We start from the raw sequence: 20,404 nt of genomic DNA on the forward strand, positions 1-20,404 counted from the left end.
CGTGTTCATGTATAGGACTTTGTTTGTTACGAGAAGAACACATGTTGTATATTTAAATTGAGTATATAAGGAAGCTAATGGTACAACATTAGAGTAGATTGGATGACATATTTGTGGGTGGGAATGGTCGAGATGTATTTCTACCCAATGTCTACATTCAGTTATGTTTGTACGGCATCTGACTGTGCCTGCATGGAGAAGACAGTTTGATTACAATTTTACGTACTTTTTCAGTGCAACTCAACAGGTTTCGATAGAAGAAAATGGAATGGGTTATAGAATGTGCATGTTCTTACATTGTGACTTTTAAGTAAGCCTTAATGCACTTTCAATGATTCTCATGCTCAATACTGTTTGTAATACTTTAAGTGAAAACTACATAGAAGGCTATATAGTTTTCGGATACAGAAAACTATATATCTTCCAGAATAAACATTCCGACGTACGTGTTTTCTTATATTGGCTTGGATCTGCACAGGGACTGAAATAATTAGATTTCATTGTATTTTGCTAGCAGGGTCAATTTTTTAAAACAATGTGTAATGTGTAATGGGATTGATGTGAATTAAATCAAATACTACTGCTCTGAGAAGGTTGGATTGTACCGGGGACAGTATTGAAACCCACTGTTTCTGTAAAAAGGGATTGTAAACGTACAAAAACGATTGTAAGAACATCTCTGAAGAGAAATGGACTTCAGCGAACTTACTTCATGGATACTTTGTACATCTATGTGATAACTCATGTTTTTCTATTGTGGTTGAAGAAGCTGGCTTCAAAGGATATGTGTAATATCTATGTATAATAAACTATTGTAAATGACATAAGCGGATTTATAACAGAGAAATTCAGTTGGAGGAAATATTTTTTATAAGTAAGGTAAATATCTGAGCTCTGTGTCAATTCATGGCCTATGGTGTCCAAATTCAGCTAAATCAGACTTGACTAATTGACTGTCATTGTGAGATCTTAAAGTGAAGGATGACACCTAGCGGACACTGTACAAAACCAAAAATAACATTACCGTTATTGTTGTTCAACTGACAAACTATCTACGCAGACTTTGCAATAAGAATGGGTTTAATTGATGAAGCTTAAAAATATAATTCTATCATCTTTACTGCAATTATAAAAACGGGAATATCTTTAGAATTACCTTAACCTACCTTGCACACTTTATGAATCAGGCTCAATCAAATCAGACTTTTTCAAAATATAATAACATTGTATGCAGTTACACACATCACAACTTTCTCCCAATCCTCAAATGAATGTATGGTTTCAGAAAATATTTTGTGTAGAATTGTCTTGCGCATATACACGATAATATACCTCAGAACCAAAGCTTCCCTTCAAAGGAAACATTGGACACGTGTAGCTGTGCCTCATAACTTTCTCCGTGCAAAAACGCACGATCTCCCAAATCGTCTTGCCCCCCCGACAACACCCCTTCTTCTGCTGCAGTTATCATGTCAGAGCGGGTTGAGGTCTTGGTGCGAAAACCTGTGTTTCATAGCAATCGACTGTGAAGAGTACCTTTCACAACCAAATACGGAAGCTGAACTCCCGTACAGTTAACTAGCTATGTTAGCAAGCAAGGGAGTCATCGACTCCAATGTTTGTTAGCTGTTGATGTGGAGGTGCTTTCAAAAACCCTACGTCAACGTTACTTGATGTTTGCGTAGCCATTTATGGGTCTTATCTTGATATCGGAACGTAAGCTATTGATAGCTTCTCACGATGATTTTTAAGAAAATCCCATCAGTTTGGACCTCTCGGGTAAGGAAAAGTTTTATCTAGTCAAACATGTATTGCATACATTTTCAAGGTGCCAGACCTATCAAGGAAAGTACTCGTACGTTAAGGATTAATTCAGAGAAATGCGGTCAGACTCCTTGACCATCCATCTTTTAAGTGTTATTGTTGTAATGTTGTAGAAGTGATTGTAAAGGCCTGCTTGCCAACTTTTAAATATGTTTGTTCTACGTTACATGATTAAACGTGTTCATAGTGTCAGCCTCATGCTTATCCTAGGCGTCACGTTTGAGGGAACTGAAACCTGTTGCGAAAACAAAAAAGTAATACAAAAAAAACCCTGTTCTTCCATGGCTCCCTGCATGATTCATTCGAACTACTCATTCTGTGAAAACTCTGACTTGACCTAACCTAACTTGATCCGTCCCAGGCCATCTTCAGGAACTACTACTCCGTCTCACCTCAGCCGGTCCCGCCTTTGGCTCAAACGTTGGAGCGGTATCTTCGATCCCTTGAGCCCTTACTTCCCCCTGACGAGCTGACCCACACCCATAAGATGGTCCTGCAGTTCGGCAAAGAGGGAGGCCTGGGCATCAGACTTCAGGAGGGGCTTGAGAATAGGGTCAGACACTCCAAAAACTGGGTGAGCAGATTTTGAATGTGTCCCCTTCACTAGCTGATTGTGTTTACATACCTTCAGTTTGCGCCTTGGTTCATGAATGTTTTACTCAAGCAAACAAAGTGAGGCTTTTTATGCTTCCCTTTAGCGTGTGATATGACAGCATTTCATTAATTAACATTCCTTCTGGAGAGGGCAGATTCCTAAATGTCCCTCGGGATAAATAAAGTATCACTCTATCTATCTAGATTCTGGTGTCAACAAACAGTCACAAAGTAGGACGAGTAATAGTGTAGTTATACATACAGTATATGACAATAGAGCCATAGTTAGAATCGTCGGCAAACATGACAAAAGTGTCACAGTAAGAGGTCCGTCATTCTCATTTTAAAATAAACTGTCCTGGAGGCTAGCATTGCTTGTCATATTTGGCATTAAGTAGGCTAATCAGTGTCAAGGATAGTGCTTCATTGGTCACTTCATATGTCACCGTGTCGATCTGGATACCATGGACCTGCCACATGGCGCCATGCCCAGCTCCTTCATGCCAGTGTCTCCCCTGACTGATGTACCTTTGTTTCTCGGCTCTGCCTGTTAATTAATACCTTTATCTGAAGTGACTTACTGCACTTTGTGGGCATGCATTTTTTTTTTTTATCTGGATGACCGGTGACCGTAATGTTGCTCCCCATGTCTTTCTCTCTCTCTCTCTCTCTCTCCCTCTCTTCTGATTCTTCATGGCTTTCCACCCCTCTCTCCCTCCCCATCCCTCTTGCTACCACCCTCTGTGTATCTATCTATTCCCTCTAGCCTATCTATGTACCCCCTACCTCTCTCTTTCTCTCTCTCTCTCTCTCTATATATATATATATACATTTATATCTATATATACCTACCTGTCTGTTTATCTCTCCCTCAACGTCTCTATTTGTTGCTCTATCTGTTCACGTGGTCAAGCTCAGTAGTGTGAGATCAGTCTTCCTCGTCCACAGATATCAGTAGTGTGTGTGATCAGTCTTCCTCCTCCACAGATATCAGTAGTGTGAGATCAGTCTTCCTCGTCCACAGATATCAGTAGTGTGTGTGATCAGTCTTCCTCCTCCACAGATATCAGTAGTGTGAGATCAGTCTTCCTCGTCCACAGATATCAGTAGTGTGTGTGATCAGTCTTCCTCCTCCACAGATATCAGTAGTGTGTGAGATCAATCTTCCTCCTCCACAGATATCAGTAGTGTGAGATCAGTCTTCCTCCTCCACAGATATCAGTAGTGTGTGATCAGTCTTCCTCCTCCACAGATATCAGTAGTGTGTGAGATCAATCTTCCTCCTCCACAGATATCAGTAGTGTGTGATCAGTCTTCCTCCTCCACAGATATCAGTAGTGTGTGATCAGTCTTCCTCCTCCACAGATATCAGTAGTGTGTGTGATCAGTCTTCCTCCTCCACAGATATCAGTAGTGTGTGATCAGTCTTCCTCCTCCACAGATATCAGTAGTGTGTGATCAGTCTTCCTCGTCCACAGATATCAGTAGTGTGTGTGATCAGTCTTCCTCCTCCACAGATATCAGTAGTGTGTGTGATCAGTCTTCCTCCTCCACAGATATCAGTAGTGTGAGATCAATCTTACTCCTCCACAGATATCAGTAGTGTGTGTGATCAGTCTTCCTCCTCCACAGATATCAGTAGTGTGTGTGATCAGTCTTCCTCCTCCACAGATATCAGTAGTGTGTGATCAGTGTGAACACTTCTTTTATTGTTTTTATCTTATTGTTTTTTTTTATTTCATGTATATACATATATATATTTTGCTAAGTGTGTTTGTTTGTGTGTTTATTTTAGATAATTGAATGTCTTCTCTGCACAAAGCACATTGTGTCTATGTATATCATATGAAATGTGCTATATAAATATATACATTTTCCTCCTCCACAGATATCAGACTGGTGGGTGCACTGGGCATATCTGGAGAGCCGGCAGCCCCTGGCAGTGCACTCCAACCCGGCCATGTCTCTGCCCAAACGGGACTTCTCCGACTGGAGGGGCCAGCTTGTGTGAGTCCAGCACACACACACACACACACACACACACACACACACACACACACACACACACACACATCAGCGCTGCCTGGCCGGACTTCAGACCAGGGGTGGGCAATTCATTTCCCCAAGGGGCCACATGAGATAGTGGGACTGTTGAGGAGGGCCGGGGCCAATAGGCGGAACTCAATTCTGCTCAATATACATTTTATCTCTTTATGAAACACATTAAATTGTATGGTTTTGATAAGCTGCTACTAGTAAGAGTAGATGTTACATGTGGAGACTGTGGTAGACTGTGGTTGGTGGTTGTGGAGAGGGACAACTAGGGCTGGGCAAATACTCAAAATTCATCATTTCTAACCTCCACCTACAGCCCAGAATTCAGGTCAGATTTTGATTGGTTGAATTATAAGAACACTTGCTTAATTGTGAGCATTGACGTCCTTTAGACTGATTATGATATTTATTACAGACAGGTTATAACCCAAAAGCATTCAATTCAAGTAGTGAAAGATGCAGATAAAATACCCTGAAGGAAATCTGTTAAATTATTGTGATATTGATTTTCAGGTCATATAGCTCAGCCCAAAGGGCAACACGTTGCTAACACACACACACACACCCACACACACACACACACACACACACACACACACACACACACACACAGACTAAACCCCAGCTGAGAGTAAGCCAGGCTCCTGTGTCCCCACACCACCTATGCTCTTCTGCAGAGCGGACGCTGCAGCCAGAGAAAGTTAAACGTGATCTGCTAATATGGGTCAGACCACAGCTGTGACCTCTCATATATGCATGTCATGTTCAATGGAAGGTACCAGCCTGTGGGGGCTTAGGCTTATCCCAACAGTGTAAACGTTATGACTGTTTCAGTCTACAGGGAGATCTACAGCTGTGTTAAGGGGATATTCAAGAACAGGGTTTAGTGTGCATGCATTTTCTGGGAAGTTCAAGTTAAGTTTAAAGTTGGTTGTCTGATCAAGATGGGGGTTCAATTGTATTTGTGTGTGTGTGTGTGTGTGTGTGAGTGTCTGTGTCTCTGTCTGTGTGTGTGTGTGTGTGTGTGTGTCTTTGTGTCTGTGTGTGTGAACTGTTGTTGTTTTTTAGGTTTGCTTCCAAGCTGATCGCAGGGGTGCTGGATTTCAAAGCCAAAATTGACAGGTGAGCTTCTAGTCTTAAAAAATACAGTTGACCATACAAGTGCCTCATCTCTCTAAGTATAGCAAGTAACATGGTCTGAATCATAATCCGTTCCACCCCCTGCTATTTCAGGGCCCTAACCTTTTCCCCTCCTCTTGTGTAGTTTGGTAAATGGATCTGGCCTGTGAGTGTCTCTGTGTGTGTGTGTGTGTGTGTGTGTGTGTGTGTGTGTGTGTGTGTGTGTGTGTGTGTGTGTGTGTGTGTGTGTGTGTGTGTGTGTGTGTGTGTGTGTGTGTCTGTTATGTCTGTGCTATATTTACTTCTGAATTAGTCTGTGTGTCTGCTTGATGCAGTTCGGTCGAAATTTTTTACCTCTTTGATAACCACCACCTTTCTATTCCTCATTCTCTCTCTCTCTGTTTCTCCCTCTGTCTCTCTCTCTCTCTCTCTCTCTGTTTCTCCCTCTGTCTCTCTCTCTCTCCCTCTGTGTCTTCTCTTCTCTTCTCTCTTTTCTTCTCTATCCCTATGTCTCTCTCTTCTCTCCTCTTCTCTCCTTTCCTCTTCTCTTCTCTCTTTTCTTCTCTCTTCTCCTCTTTTCTCTTCTCTATCCCTCTGTCTCTCTCTTCTCTTCTCTTCTCTCTTCTCTTCTCTCCTCTTCTCCCCTCTTCTCTTCCTAGTGGTCGTATGCCAGTGGAGTACATGCGGGGTCATCCTCTGTGTATGGAGCTCTTCCCTCACCTCTTCTCCTCCTGTCGGATCCCAGGCCCCAAACACGACCATGTGGTTCACCACGGTCGCTCACGGCGAGGACCCGCACATATCACTGTGGTCCGCAACTACCAGGTGACACACACACACACACACACACACACACACACACACACACACACACACACACATAAAAACGCACTTACGGAAACACACATGGAAAAACACACAAGCACATGTAACCCTATCGCCCTACGTGTTTGGTCTGTATTAAAACAAGATGTTGGGAAATGTACAGCATCATTGATACCATTACTTCAATGGCCGTTAGGTCATGGCCCTCCTTCAGGGGAGTCAGTTGGATACAGTATTTCCATGAAGGCTATCACAGGTACCCAGAGAGGCTGCATTCACTAGATTATTATTTCCCCAACCCCCAACCTAAACATAACATCATGGCCTCCAGTCAAGATATCAAAGACCTATCAGTCATTGTGCCTTGTGTCCTCAGCCATATTATGCTCCACTGATAAACACTGACGGAATAAGTCACTTATTTCCAGAAACTTCCATCAAGGCCTTTAGTCTGGCGGACACAGAATTACTCCAGCTGACCAGTGTTTTGTCTCGTCAGGGAATGGGTTATTTATTCTTTAAAAACATTTTCATTAAAATCCTGTATAAGTTCCTCCACTTGAATTGTTAATTATTAGAACAATTACAATAAGAATGGCAAGAACAAAAATAGTAAAAATATAGTACAGTTCTTTTCAACAACCTAATGGCACAAACATATTTGAGGGAAAATAAAATGGCTGACGCGGATGAGTAACTCCAGCCAGTTGTCCTTCCCAGATGGAAACAGTGTGCAATGAAGTAACTTGGCTTGATTGTGAGACACCTTTTTTTTCCACCAACTAAGTTTCCAGAGTCAGACCTCAGCTGCACTCATACTGCGGCGCACTGTCCTCTCCGTCTGCAGTTCTTTCAGCTAGACGTGTATAACAGCTATCTATCTGACTCATACTGTGGTGTGTGTGTGTGTGTGTGTGTACGTGCGTGCGTCCGGCGTGTCGTGTCGTCTCCGTCTGCAGTTCTTTCAGCTAGACGTGTATAACAGCTATCTATCTGACTCCTACTGTGGTGTGTGTGTGTGTGTGTGTGTGTGTACGTGCGTGCGTCCGGCGTGTCGTCTCCGTCTGCAGTTCTTTCAGCTAGACGTGTATAACAGCGACGTGTGTACATGTTCTCCCTATGTGTATTGTTTTTATTGTGATTCATGCATGTTTGTTTGTGAGTTAAGCTATCTATCTGACTCATACTGTGGTGTGTGTGTGTGTGTGTGTGTGTGTGTGTGCGTGCGTGCGTGCGTCCGGCGTGTCGTCTCCGTCTGCAGTTCTTTCAGCTAGACGTGTATAACAGCGACGTGTGTACATGTTCTCCCTATGTGTATTGTTTTTATTGTGATTCATGTATGTTTGTTTGTGAGTTAAGCTATCTATCTATCATGGCACTGTCATCTCTGTCTGCAGTTCTTCTAGACGTGTATAACAGCTATCTATCTGACTCATACTGTGGTGTGTGTGTGTGTGTGTGTATGTGTGTGCGTACGTGTTGTCTCCGTCTGCAGTTCTTCCAGCTGGACGTGTATAACAGCGACGGCACGCCGCTGACGGAGAGCCAGATCCACGGGCAGCTGGTCCGCATTCGCTCCCAGTCCTGGAAGACGGATAAGGAACCCATGGGCATCCTGACCAGCGAGCATCGCCACACCTGGGGCCAGGCCTACAACCGCCTGCTCAGAGGTACTCACACACACACACACACACACACACACACACACACACACACACACACATGGGCATCCTGACCAGCGAGCATCGCCACACTTGGGGCCAGGCCTACAACCGCCTGCTCAGAGGTACTCACACAGTCACAATTCACAGCGTCTGAACATAACAACAACAAAGTGCAAACTTCCTTAAAGCAGCTAGGGTTAGGGTTAAGTGTTTGTTCTGCACGGGCAACATGCACCCAGCATATCACAGGCTGCTATCAGATTAAAACAGTAACTCAGTGAAGCCTGTACAGTTTACTGAAGCATAGTAGGTTGGACACAGTGGGAACAGGGTGCAATGGAATAACCTGGCTTGATTGTGAGCCACCTTTTTTTTCAGCAACTAAGTTGTATCCTCTAGTCTAACTGATATCCTCTGTTCAAGTGTAGTTTAGATTTGGGCTACTGTTGTGTTGGAAAAGGTTGAACGCAGTTGGAAACGGTGTGCAGTGGAATAACTTGGCTTGTTAGTTTGGTTGGACTAGGTTTATTTTTCAAGGCAAAAACAAGTTTGTACAATTTTTGTACAAGAGTCTTTATACTCAAAGAAAGGATTCTCTCAAAGAAGTCTACCTCTCATAACATTATTGACTTGTTTTGTAAACAATGACAAGAAGGAATTTGAATGTATTCATTAGAAACAACGTCTACTCTGTAGGTCAAATCTGTCTGAATGTGATGTATGCATCACATCACATTACATCGTATGAATCTGGATGAATGTTGGAATGAATGTTGGTGGTGGTCGGAGGGGCCGTAGGCGCTGATTGGCTGCCACGCTTCCGTCAGTCTGCCCCAGGGCAGCTGTGGCTACTCTCGTAGCTTACCACCACTGGACTGGACTGGAATGGACTGGACCGGACTGATCTGTAAAGCGTCTTTGAGTATCTAGAAAAGCGCTATATAAAATTGAAGTTGATTGATTGATTGATGTAGGTGTGTTAAGGTGAACTCATAAACCACTGAGGGGTAGGCTTGCAGCAGGCAGCTAATGCTTAACTGTGTCAGACTGATAACACTCATCCAATCAGAATTCAGTGCTGTATACACGTCCTCTCGCTATGGAATGCAATGCTAATTGATACTATACTTATTGCTACTATATACTATACTATGTCTTATGTCTGTGACAACAGTTGTTGTCTTTGCATCACTTATATAGACTCCATGATCTATAGAAAGAACTACACGGAGGACAAAATGTGGACAAATTCCCCTGTATCTGACTGTATGCTGCTTAACAATGTGGGTGAAGCTCACAGAATGGAGTTTTGAAATAAAGGCTGAACTAAGACAGTTCATGTTGCCATTCCAACTATCAACAAATTCCTTGATGCATACAATTCAGGGGGGAGGTATAAAGTTACAAGATCAAAGACCGGAGAAGCTATTAAATACCGAACAAGGACACACTGAATACAAGTACATCAAACAAAAACTGCAAACAAGAATGGGAGCATTCAGAGAATGCAAACCTCCGCCTTGTGACCTTGACCTTTGACCTTGACATCTGAAAATCTAATCAATTATTGCCATTATATTACCCAATCTCCCCACAAAGTTTGATGGAAATCGGTCCATGCGTTTCTGCGTAATCCTGCTGACAAACAAACAGACAAACCTACAGGGGCGAAAACATAACCTCCTTGGCAGAGGTAATGATAGCAGAGCTTCCTGTGTAGCATTGAGAAGAGTATGAGTATGACTGCATACCAGCCAGGCAGACAGGGACAGTAAGTAATGGTGTTATCAGTCGTTATCAGCTGGAGTACATCCATTAGGGTTGCATTTATGGCAGCTATCATCATCTCACAAACCCTGGGCACAGAGCTGCTACATTACACACACACACACACACACACACTCACACACTCACACATGCACACACACTTTGACACACTGTACACAGCTGTTTTAAGATCCCGCCACAGTTTATTGTTTTGACTGGAAAGATAATTGCCCTCCTTCCCTTGTGGTTGTTTTTGTTTACTCTCCAGATAAGCTTAACAAGGAGTCTGTGAGACTGATTGAGAAAGGCGTCTTCACGCTGTGTCTGGACTCTCCCGTCATGAGGATCTCAGATGAGAAGTATGCAAAGGCTTTACTTTCATTTTCACTCTGGTGTTTAGTCTTGCATCCCCCCCCCCCCACACACACACACACACACACACAAACACTCTCTCTCTCTCTCTCTCCTTTGTCTTTTGGTTCTCTACTTTGTTTTCAAGTTATTACATTTTTGCATCGACTCGTTATGTTTCTTAACAAAACAAAGGGGTATGCATTGATTTGCCTGTCTGTTTCTTTCTTTTTTTTGATTGACAGGTACTCTAGTCGAATGGCGGCTCAGATCCTTCACGGGGGCGGCACTTATTCCAACAGTGGAAACCGCTGGTTTGACAAAACTCTACAGGTAAACTGAGCTGAGAGCTGAAGCCAAGTGATCACTGAACCACTGGCCTGTGTGTGTGTGTGTGTGTGTGTGTGTGTGTGTGTGTGTGTGTGTGTGTGTGTGTGTGTGTGTGTGTGTGTGTGTGTGTGTGTAAATGTACAGGTAAACTGAGCTGAGCGCTGAAGCCAAGCAACTCTCAAATTACCACAACAGCGTCCTCAAACATCACACTTGTCATATTTATACTACTCCCTTTGCCTTTTTTTTGTCGTTGTGACTGTGTGTGCAGTTTGTAGTGGGGGAGGATGGATCATGGGGACTGCTGTATGAGCAGGCAACTGCAGAAGGCCCTCCTATAGCCAGCCTGCTGGATCACATACTGAAATTCTGGTACTGTCAGATATTTTATTTTTTTTTTTTTTTACATTTATTCATTTAGCAGACGCTTTTATCCAAAGCGACTTACAAGGATGTATACACATTTTACATCTACACTGATGGCACACTGCTCATCAGGAGCTATTAGGGGTTCAGTGTCTTGCTCAAGGACGCTTCCACAGGGAATCAAACTAGCAACCTTCTGATTATTAAACTAGGTCAGAGACCAAGTTATATCACAACAAGACTGATATAATGACCCTGTTAAACACTATACGAAACAGACATTTGTAAACAGCCAGTGAAGTGTGCCACACTGTGAAGTTTTTATAATTAGCATTTAGCTATGTTTGTGTCGGCTTTAAATCGATGAAAAAGGTTTACACATGAAGAACAACAATTGAATTCACTTAAGATACATTGTGGATAGGTTATTAACTGCCATAAGTTCTTGACAGTTAATAGTAGTCTGTATCTACAGAATTAGTGACTTTCCCCTATTCATTTTTTTACTATCTCTCATCCTTCCTCTTTTTTTTTTCTCTCTCTCTCTCTCTCTCCCTCAGCAAAAAGACAGATAGAAGGAGAGCTCCACTGATTCCTCTCCCTATGCCAAAGAAACTCTATTTCTGCATTGACCCAGAGATCAAGAGGGACATCGAGATGGCCAAACAGAACCTAGACATGTAAGTCTCTTACCCATTCCAAACCAATGACATGGGTCAGACAGCAGGTGACATGTGACATAACAGTGATCACTGAACCACTGGCCTGTGTGTGTGTGTGTGTGTGTGTGTGTGTGTGTGTGTGTGTGTGTGTGTGTGTGTGTGCATAAGTGACATGGTTCAGACACCAGGGTTATTTGTCCATTCAGACAGGCTGGTTATGCCCTTGTCTGACCCAGCTTGAGTGTTTTTTTTTTGTGCAAAAATAACAGCTCATATAGATAAAGTATCAAATAAAGCCCTTTCTCACACACACACACACACACACACACACACACACACACAGGCCAGTGGTTCAGTGATCACTGCTATGTCACAAGGTTTAACCCCGTTTTAATGCCGGTATGAAAGGGATATCGGGCTCAAAGGCCAAACTAAATCCAAAAGTAAGTCCCAGTCTCAACCATTGGCATCATGGTCTATGTTTTCTTCTTTTAAGGAAGAGGTAAGTCTTGATTAAGTTTGCAGGTTACACAAGAAAAGCCAGTCTCAGGTGTTAATGTTTGATAGGTCAGAGTTGCCAGGAACGTGGTGGCGTGCTGATAGGGTTCTTTGCCACCACACTACACACACACATTTATCTACCTCTGATGTGAACTAACTTAACAAAACAGTCTGAGGAAGATTACATCAGCTCCAAATAATAAGTGGAAGCGCACCATCTCCCAATACAGAGCAGCGATAATGGAAGGGCCAGACCACAGAGGTGCTGGTCTGTGTCCCTGAAGCAATCCTAAAGAAAAGAAATTCCAGAATCACAAAGGAAGTTATTTGGGGGTCTGCCAATGGCATATCTACCCCAAGGCAAACTTTTAGATAACATTTACATTTAGTCATTTAGCAGACGCTTTTGTCCAAAGCGACGTACAAGGGAGAGAACAGTCAAGCTAAGAGCAATAAAACCTGGTGTAACAATAAATACTGCTTTTTTTAAGAAATAGAAAAGGACATAGAAAGAAAAGGAAGTGCGGGACTGTCGCTGCTTAAGTGCAAGTTAACCCTTCAAATGGTCCATAGCATGCTTATACCATCTTAGCTGATATTGTCCATAGTTCATTCGTTGTCCCCTGCAGGTTATTAGAAGAGCTTCTGCACAGAAAACCAACTTTTTGAATTGAATATGTAAAATATACACATATAAAGAAAACCAATGTGTTGAATTTAACCTTTACTGAGCAGCTTGTGTTGTAAGTCATTTTGTAATAAAACAGCGCTTTGTTCTCCTCATTATATTCTTTCCCTAGTCTTATCAACGACCTGGATATAAATTGCTTCAATTTCCAGCGCTTTGGGAAGGAGTTTGCTAAGCAGCTAAACCTCAGTCCCAATTCACTCATCCAGGTGGCTTTGCAACTAGCCTATCAGCGGTGAGTGTTAATGACACTTATCTCCTTACAAAGTATTTATTCATATTTCAGTTTCGAACTGTATATATATTTGAAAAAGGTTCAAGGTTTCTGGGGGTGTTATTTTTAAGTCTTTATGACAAAAACTGGCTGAGCTTTAAAGGCAAATCCCAATAAAATCCACATTATTCTCAACGGGGAAGCATGGACTGTATGTCTTGTGAAAGAGGCCGGTAGTGGTCCTGTGACATACCTCAGTCCCAACTCACTCATCCAGGTGGCTTTGCAACTAGCCTATCGACGGTGAGTTCAGAGGTCACAAACAATCACATACAGAGCAGTGAGACAGGGAGATTTAACTGAGGTAATTCACCTGAATATTCGCAAGGTGGTGCTATGGTCTGAGATACAGATTTCTCTCTGTTCACAAAGAGAGCTTCACAGAACTAGCGTTAGGCCATGAAGGTCCCTCAAGCACTATGGGGTAGTTGACTCCTTAGACTAATTTAAGGACTTCGGCTTCAACCTACCATGGCCTTTGCATTCGCTAAAGTGTCCTTGAGTTCTGAAGGGCCTCTAGACAATAGTTGTTGTTAATGGCACTACAGAAAAAAATGCTGAGCTGCACTAGGTTGTCTATTTATTTTATTTCTTTTTCAAATTTGTTTTAATTAATTTTTTTATGTATATACTTGAATCCTATTCCTGCTACCTTGCTGCTTTGACAATTTAATTTCCCTCACGGGATTAATAAAAGTATCTATCTATCTATCTAAATTAAATGTAATTGAATTTAAACTGAATCAATGTTTGCTGTAAACTACTTTGACCTTTGACCTTTTGTCAGGGTTCATGGAGAGCTGTGTGCTGCCTGTGACATCGCCTCCCTCAGGATGTTCAGGGGAGGACGCACGGACTACATCCGCTCCCCCACCAATCAGAGTCTTAAGTTCGTGCTGGCTTTCGATGACCCTCAAGTCTCGGTGAGCAACTTGTTGTGAGAAGCATTGGTTAGAGTATTTTGAATATTAAAAGATAAAAACACCAAGGGTTCTGTTTCTTAAATCTTAATAAACTGTACTGATCATTTTTAAATGGATTATCCAACTATGCAGTGTAACCATAATCAGTTCTTTTCTACAACTATATATGTGGCAGGATGACCTGAATATGTGTTTTAAATCTGAGCTCTACACAAGAAGCATTATGAGCCGGATCTCTTTGAAATGACTGACTTCAGTATGTACGACAGAGCTGTTTGGATCCAGAAATGGATATACAGTACCAGTCAAAAGTTTGGGCAACAGCTTAAATTGTTTTCTTGGTGTTTTCTTTACTTTTGTTATTTTCTACATGGAAAATAACCAATTTTTTCTTTAGAACATAATTTCATATGTGTTCTTTCGTAGTTTAAACTCCTTCAGTATTAATCTGCAATGTAGAAAATAATAAATGTAAAGAAAACACTTCTCAAAAAAATGAAAGGTGTGTCCAAACTTTTGACTGGTATTTTATATCAAGACTCTGATCTGTTTAAGGGTCAGGTAGTAACCATCAAGTGTCAAGTCAAGACTTCTCGTTACAATGACTACAAAAAAAACAAAATTAAAGGTGTGTCCAAACTTTTGACTGGTACTGTATATTTTTTTGTTTATTTCCCAGAGAGAAGCAAAGGTGGAATTACTAAGAGAAGCTACGGAGGCCCACACACAACTCACCGAGCAGGTGACTGGAAACATTTACATTTAGCAGACGCTTTTATCCAAAGCGACTAACAAGGATGTATACACATTTTTTTTTACATCTACACTGATGGCACACTGCACATCAGGAGCAATTAGGGGTTGAGTGTCTTGCTCAGGGACGCTTCGACAGGGTATCTCACTAGCAACCTTCTGATTACGAAACGACTTGTCTACTTCCTGTACTACTGTCGCCCCTAAACAGACGGAAAAAGACACGTCAGCTCCGTCGTTATGTCTGTGTCTGGACCTTATTTGCATTGTCCTGCCGAGTCATGGGTTCTGTTCACATTTAAGGACACATGCATGTTTGTTAGTAATGTGCCAGTCAATAGTGGACTTTTGGTGCCCGGTTACAAGAGATAAATGGTCACACGGTCATGTCAGTCAGCACTTTCAAGCATTTCTGTGATTGGGACATTCCTCTTGTCAAGTCAAGTTGTTCCTTATGTGTCTGGTCTGTCACTCACCCAACGTTTAGGGTTGAGAAATAATGTGTTCCAGTTTAGCTAAAGTAATAATAATAATAATAATAATAATAATAATAATTCAATTTTATATAGCGCTTTTCTAAACACTCAAAGACGCTTAAAGTAGTCTATTTCAATTTGAAATATGGGGTGGGAGATATTGATTTATTACATGGCTCTTCTTAATGCTGTAGAATGCTCCATTCACTTGAATGGGGCTTCCCAACGTTCGGTGGTCAATTATTTTTCCATATTTGACCGCTGCTATGCATAATTGACCGCTGTCTAGGAAAGTGGCCTTTTTGCCTAGGATTCACGTCTTTCGTAGCAATCCACAAGTAGCCTAGTCCGGTAACTTATCAACCCGGCTCAATGGAATTTCAGCTGACAGTTGAGCAGCTGTGTTCTAAAGAGTGTTCAACGTCTTTGAAGTTGTGTAGAACTTGTTGTGGCCACATCATAGCACGTGAAACACAGTACATCCACCTGTGATTATTCAAAAAATACACATTTCATTTTGGACCTTTTTGATCAGGCATTACTGGGGCAGGGCATCGATCGCCACCTGCTGGGCCTGAAGCTTCAGGCCATCGAGGAGGGCCTGAGCGTACCCCGGATGTTCATGGACACGGCCTATGGGTTAGCTACGCACTGGAAGCTCCGCACAGGACAGGTACACGTCAGACCGGTTTCCATAGGATGACAATTTTCTTTTTAACTTGGTCTTTATTGGAAGTAAGACACATATTGTACTTACAGTAACAGAAATATCGTACAAGCATACATTGGAAAATAGGTTAAAGGTTGACAACTTTTGAGCATTGGTTTACAAAGAGGCACAACTGATCCAAACGTATAGCGTAATCTGATTCCCTATCAATAGAGCTGGATTGAGAGTGCATTCACAGGATTTGGACTCACATTAGACTTTGTAGTCATTGTAACGAGAAGTCTTGACTTCAGTTCAGTTTCAGTTTGTTTATTTGTTGAAGAGGGACAGTGTACATTAATAAACATTAAAATGTAAATGCACCCAATTGTAGCCAAAAGGCTAGTTTCCATTGGCAGTCCCCCTGCCAGAGTGTTAATGGCTAAACAACTTAAAAAAGGTATTACTATAACTATATATATACACATATACATATATATATATAAATACAAACATGACTTGACACTTGATGGTTACCACCTGACCCTTAAACAGATCATGAGTCTTGATATAAAATACCAGTCAAAAGTTTGGACACACCTTACATTTTTTGAAGAAGTGTTTTCTTTACTTTTATTATTTTCTACATTGTAGATTAATACTGAAGACATGTTAACTACGAAAGAACACATATAGAATGATGAACAAAACTATAAAAGGGTTATCTACCATGTAGAAAATGTTGAAAGTAAAGAAAAAACTTCTCAAAAAATGAGAAGGTGTGTCCAAACTTTTGACTGGTACTGTAAAATACCAGAGTCTTGCAGATTTGCACTGGCACTTGTCTTCTTTCCTGACAACCAAATATGGTCATCCTTCCCATCACAACACTGACCAGTCACCGCCACTGAATAAAACCAGCCACTGAATTAACACTACAAAGTCCAAGCCTGTTTGTCTCTTCGGTAGTCTGCCATGCCTTGATAATTTTGTATATTTCACCTAACGCTGGCAGTGGCTGGCAGTGGCATGTATGATTTATATTCTAAATGACCTCAGCAATAATAACATGAGTGAAAGGAATGTATTAAACAAATCTTTTATTTAAATCACATCTCATCAAACCCTTACCAAAACATACTTTCAGAGGAGCTCAGACTTAGTACGAAAAACACATTGTAGAGATTTTGGAGCAAGGCTTTTCACATCTCTGAACTTTGTAATCATCGGTGTTAGCTATAAAAAGGTGGGTTTAGCATTCAGAAAGTGTGTTATTTTCACAACTGCATATTTATAATTTCTTTCCCTCCAACTAGTGTCCTAATCAATGCATATTGATGAGTTGGGTGTAAACAGACCTCGGACACCTTGGTCAGAGACAATGGCCATTACGTAATGGCCCTGGAATGTCTTTGTGGCCCACTACACCCCACAAGTTTTCTTGCCACATCATGACCCAATACCGATCACTGAATTACCAAGCCCTTATCATATGACTAGCTGTCATTTGCTAATTGGCGGGTTGATAGGAGCAGAAACCTCACTCAGAGTCTGAAATGTCTAAGGGATTTGTTCTATTCTCCTTACAAAGTATTTATTTATATTTTAGTTTTGAACTGTATATACAGTATTTGAAAAGGGTTCAAGGTTTCTGGGGGTGTTATTTTTAAGTCTCTACGACAAAAACTGGAAGAGCTTTAAAGGCACATCCCAATAAAAACCACATTATTCCCAACGGGGAAGCATGGACTGTATGTCTTGTGAAAGAGACCAGTAGTGGTCCTGTGACATACCTCACATTGTGAGAGAGGGCAGACACTTCAAAGCAACACACAAGCTTGTATACAGTACCAGTCAGAAGTTTGGACACACCTTTAATTTTGTTGAGAAGTGTTTTCTCACTTTTATTATTTTCTACATAGTAGATTATTACTGAAGACATTTAAACTACGAAAGAACACATATGGAATGATGTACTAAACAAAAAAAGTGTTATCCACCATGATGAAAATAATTAAAGTAAAGAAAAAACTTCTCAAAAAATTAGGCAGACACTTGAACAGGGCAACACAAGAGCTCATACAAATATAAATATAAATGATTATATATTATATATGATTTATATGATATATATATATATCATGTAAATATGTGTGATGAGAGCAGAGTCCTCACATGGCTTCACAATGTTTTTGTGACTTTCATTTGATTCATTGTCCAAAGGCAAAGCTTTGTTGAAGGGGCAATTAGATCATTCACACTGCTTTTTTCACAATCTCGTTCTTCCTCTCAGTCTCATTCCAGTTTGCACTTTTAAGCAGTTAAATAAAGCTATCAGCCTCCAGTGATAAAGTCTTATGAAGCTTTTGTGAGAAGGCTTTGATTGTTGATAAAACCACTTAGCATGTTGTTTGATCTATGGTGAATCTTTTCAGAGTTTTATCTTGTGATGACATGCCTACAGGAATTTAATTATTAAGAGACAATACATTTAAAAAAAATAATGACAAGACAAGCTGTTAGGCACTTCAAATAATGGTATTTGTCAGTGATAATTACTAACATATCTGTGGTGGTGGTGATAGCTGCAGTGTCACATTTTTCTATTGTTCTAAAAAAATAAGGGAAGCAATATTAACATAATGTCAAGTAAATGACAGTCTCACTACTGAACAACTAACCCATAGTAGCATATATATTTATCCACTGTAGCATATATATTTATCCCTGCACTTCCTGCACTCTCCACTTCTTCTTTGCACTATTGTTGTAACAATTCACAGCTCCTGTATATACTTTCTTAAACTTCATTTGTTTTTGTATTGTGTTTGTTTTGTATTGTGCTGTAATGTATATTGTGTGTAAGCACATTGAGAGCCAGTTTACCAAGTCAAATTTCTTGTTTGTGCAACTTACTTGGCCAATAAAATCTGATTCTGATTCTGATTATTTGCCCCTTTCCTAAAGGTACTTCATAGACCATTGCACTGTTTGTTTTTGTTTTGTATTGTGTTGTAATGTATATTTTGTGTAAGCACACTTGTTTGTGCAAACTTACTTGGCCAATACATTCTGATTCCGGTTCTGATTCTGATTATTTGCCCCTTTCCTAAAGGTACCTTCAAACACAGACAGCGTGATGTGTTTCGGGCCGTTGGTCCCGGACGGCTACGCGGTGTGCTACAACCCCCAGTCAGACCACGTCCACTTCTCCATCACCGCCTTCAACTGCTGCGAGGAGACCAATGCAGAGAAACTGGCCGTTACCTTGGAGAACACGCTGTGTGACCTCCAGGAGCTGCTTGAGCCCAGTGTGTAGTAGACATGCCACTGGATCTGCGGAGCAGAATACACACAGCTTTGACTTCGGGTGTGCCTGTGGCCTTTTGTCCCTCGAGACTACCCTAACAAAGGACTTCAGTAAGTCATTTCAGTACAGTATAGTCATTGCGAAACCAGACCAGAACTCGTTTAAAGCTTAGAATCATCTAGTGCCTCTAGGCATGATGTACTGAGTAATGTGCCCCCTCCACTCTTGTTTCCCCCCAAAAAAGGCTACAGATGGGTGGGGCTGCCTTTATTGGTCTTGATCTGATTCACTCTAAATACTTTTAAAGGACCGTGGCACTTATGTGGAGACAGATGAGCATGTGTAACTGTTCTGATTTAAACACTGATTAGAGGAAAGAAAGACACCTTGCAAATCTGAGTGAGAGAAAGAAAGATGGCTACCACGATGCCTGAGATGTATGTAATTTCCAGTGAACTGGTTGTCTTGACAAAGTTTTTTCTGTTTTTGATTTTGTTTCTCTTTGCCAATAGTTTGAATGAAAGCTCTGCAAAACTCTTGCAAACGTGTTTATTGCCATGTCAAGATTGCTTGACTGAATAACAGGTGAACCTTCCTATTTTGATGTTAAGACTGCCGGTGTTCACAGGTGTATGGTTAATGTTTAATAGGGACCAAATCTTGTCTGGAGATAAGGCTCTGTGATCCCTTATGAACCAGTATTTCTTAGGTCCAGTATATTTGCAGATGAACTTCAGCATGAAGGGAAAATGCATTTTTTTTTCTGTGGCACACTAGGAATTTTACCTGATATAAAATGAATGGGTATAAAATCTCTACCGGTATTGAAATGGCTTTTGATGTTTTTTTTCTTGTGATGTTTTGATGAGACGCCATCACAAATGTGTGCATATTGTAGGAATGTGCATTCGTTTAAGTAGCCTGTGGGAAAAGAAGAAAATGGAAGAAGAGGGTTTAAGCCGAGAAGATACTTAGAGTTTCAGGTTTCAAGGTTTCAGAGCCCCACATCATTTTTTGAATAATTCTGCTGAAGTTTGGATGTTGTCTTTGGATAATTCAACAGTGTATGTATGGTGTAGTTACACTTGATTTGACCATGCAACTTCATTTTTTAGTAAAGAGCCATTCTTGTTGTTAAAACATTTAGAATTTTGACAGTCAGAAAAATGATTCGTTTTTGTACATATTTATATTGCAATAAAAGTATCACCTGAATCAAAATAAAGTTCAAGTTGTCGAAAACGGAAATGACTTCACTGGCGTCGTGATCAAG

The 20,404-nt window shown here is 41.1% G+C and overlaps 1 protein-coding gene across 1 annotated transcript; it reads left to right on the forward strand.

Moving 5' to 3' along the window:
- Nucleotides 1–1,401: 1,401 nt before the first annotated feature.
- On the forward strand, nucleotides 1,402–20,368 carry cratb (carnitine O-acetyltransferase b). The gene is made up of 15 exons (XM_080859153.1): nucleotides 1,402–1,779; nucleotides 2,186–2,398; nucleotides 4,307–4,425; nucleotides 5,542–5,595; nucleotides 6,252–6,417; nucleotides 7,913–8,087; nucleotides 10,117–10,207; nucleotides 10,445–10,532; nucleotides 10,801–10,901; nucleotides 11,456–11,575; nucleotides 12,859–12,981; nucleotides 13,808–13,943; nucleotides 14,623–14,685; nucleotides 15,708–15,845; nucleotides 18,937–20,368. The coding sequence occupies exons 1-15, from the start codon at nucleotides 1,741–1,743 to the stop codon at nucleotides 19,138–19,140; spliced, it is 1,830 nt and encodes a 609-aa protein (XP_080715279.1). The 5' UTR covers nucleotides 1,402–1,740; the 3' UTR covers nucleotides 19,141–20,368.
- The last annotated feature ends 36 nt before the right edge of the window (nucleotides 20,369–20,404 follow it).

The sequence above is a fragment of the Sprattus sprattus genome (assembly GCF_963457725.1).
Source record: "Sprattus sprattus genome assembly, chromosome: 20".
Lineage (NCBI taxonomy): Eukaryota > Metazoa > Chordata > Actinopteri > Clupeiformes > Clupeidae > Sprattus > Sprattus sprattus.

Bases quoted from the DNA above. Each gene is read 5' to 3' on its own strand.
- cratb (XM_080859153.1), top strand. From the start codon at position 1,741: ATGATTTTTAAGAAAATCCCATCAGTTTGGACCTCTCGG. The intron at 6,418-7,912 runs GTGACACACACA...CTCCGTCTGCAG, and splicing joins CTGTGGTCCGCAACTACCAG to TTCTTCCAGCTGGACGTGTA. The intron at 11,576-12,858 runs GTAAGTCTCTTA...TTCTTTCCCTAG, and splicing joins GCCAAACAGAACCTAGACAT to TCTTATCAACGACCTGGATA.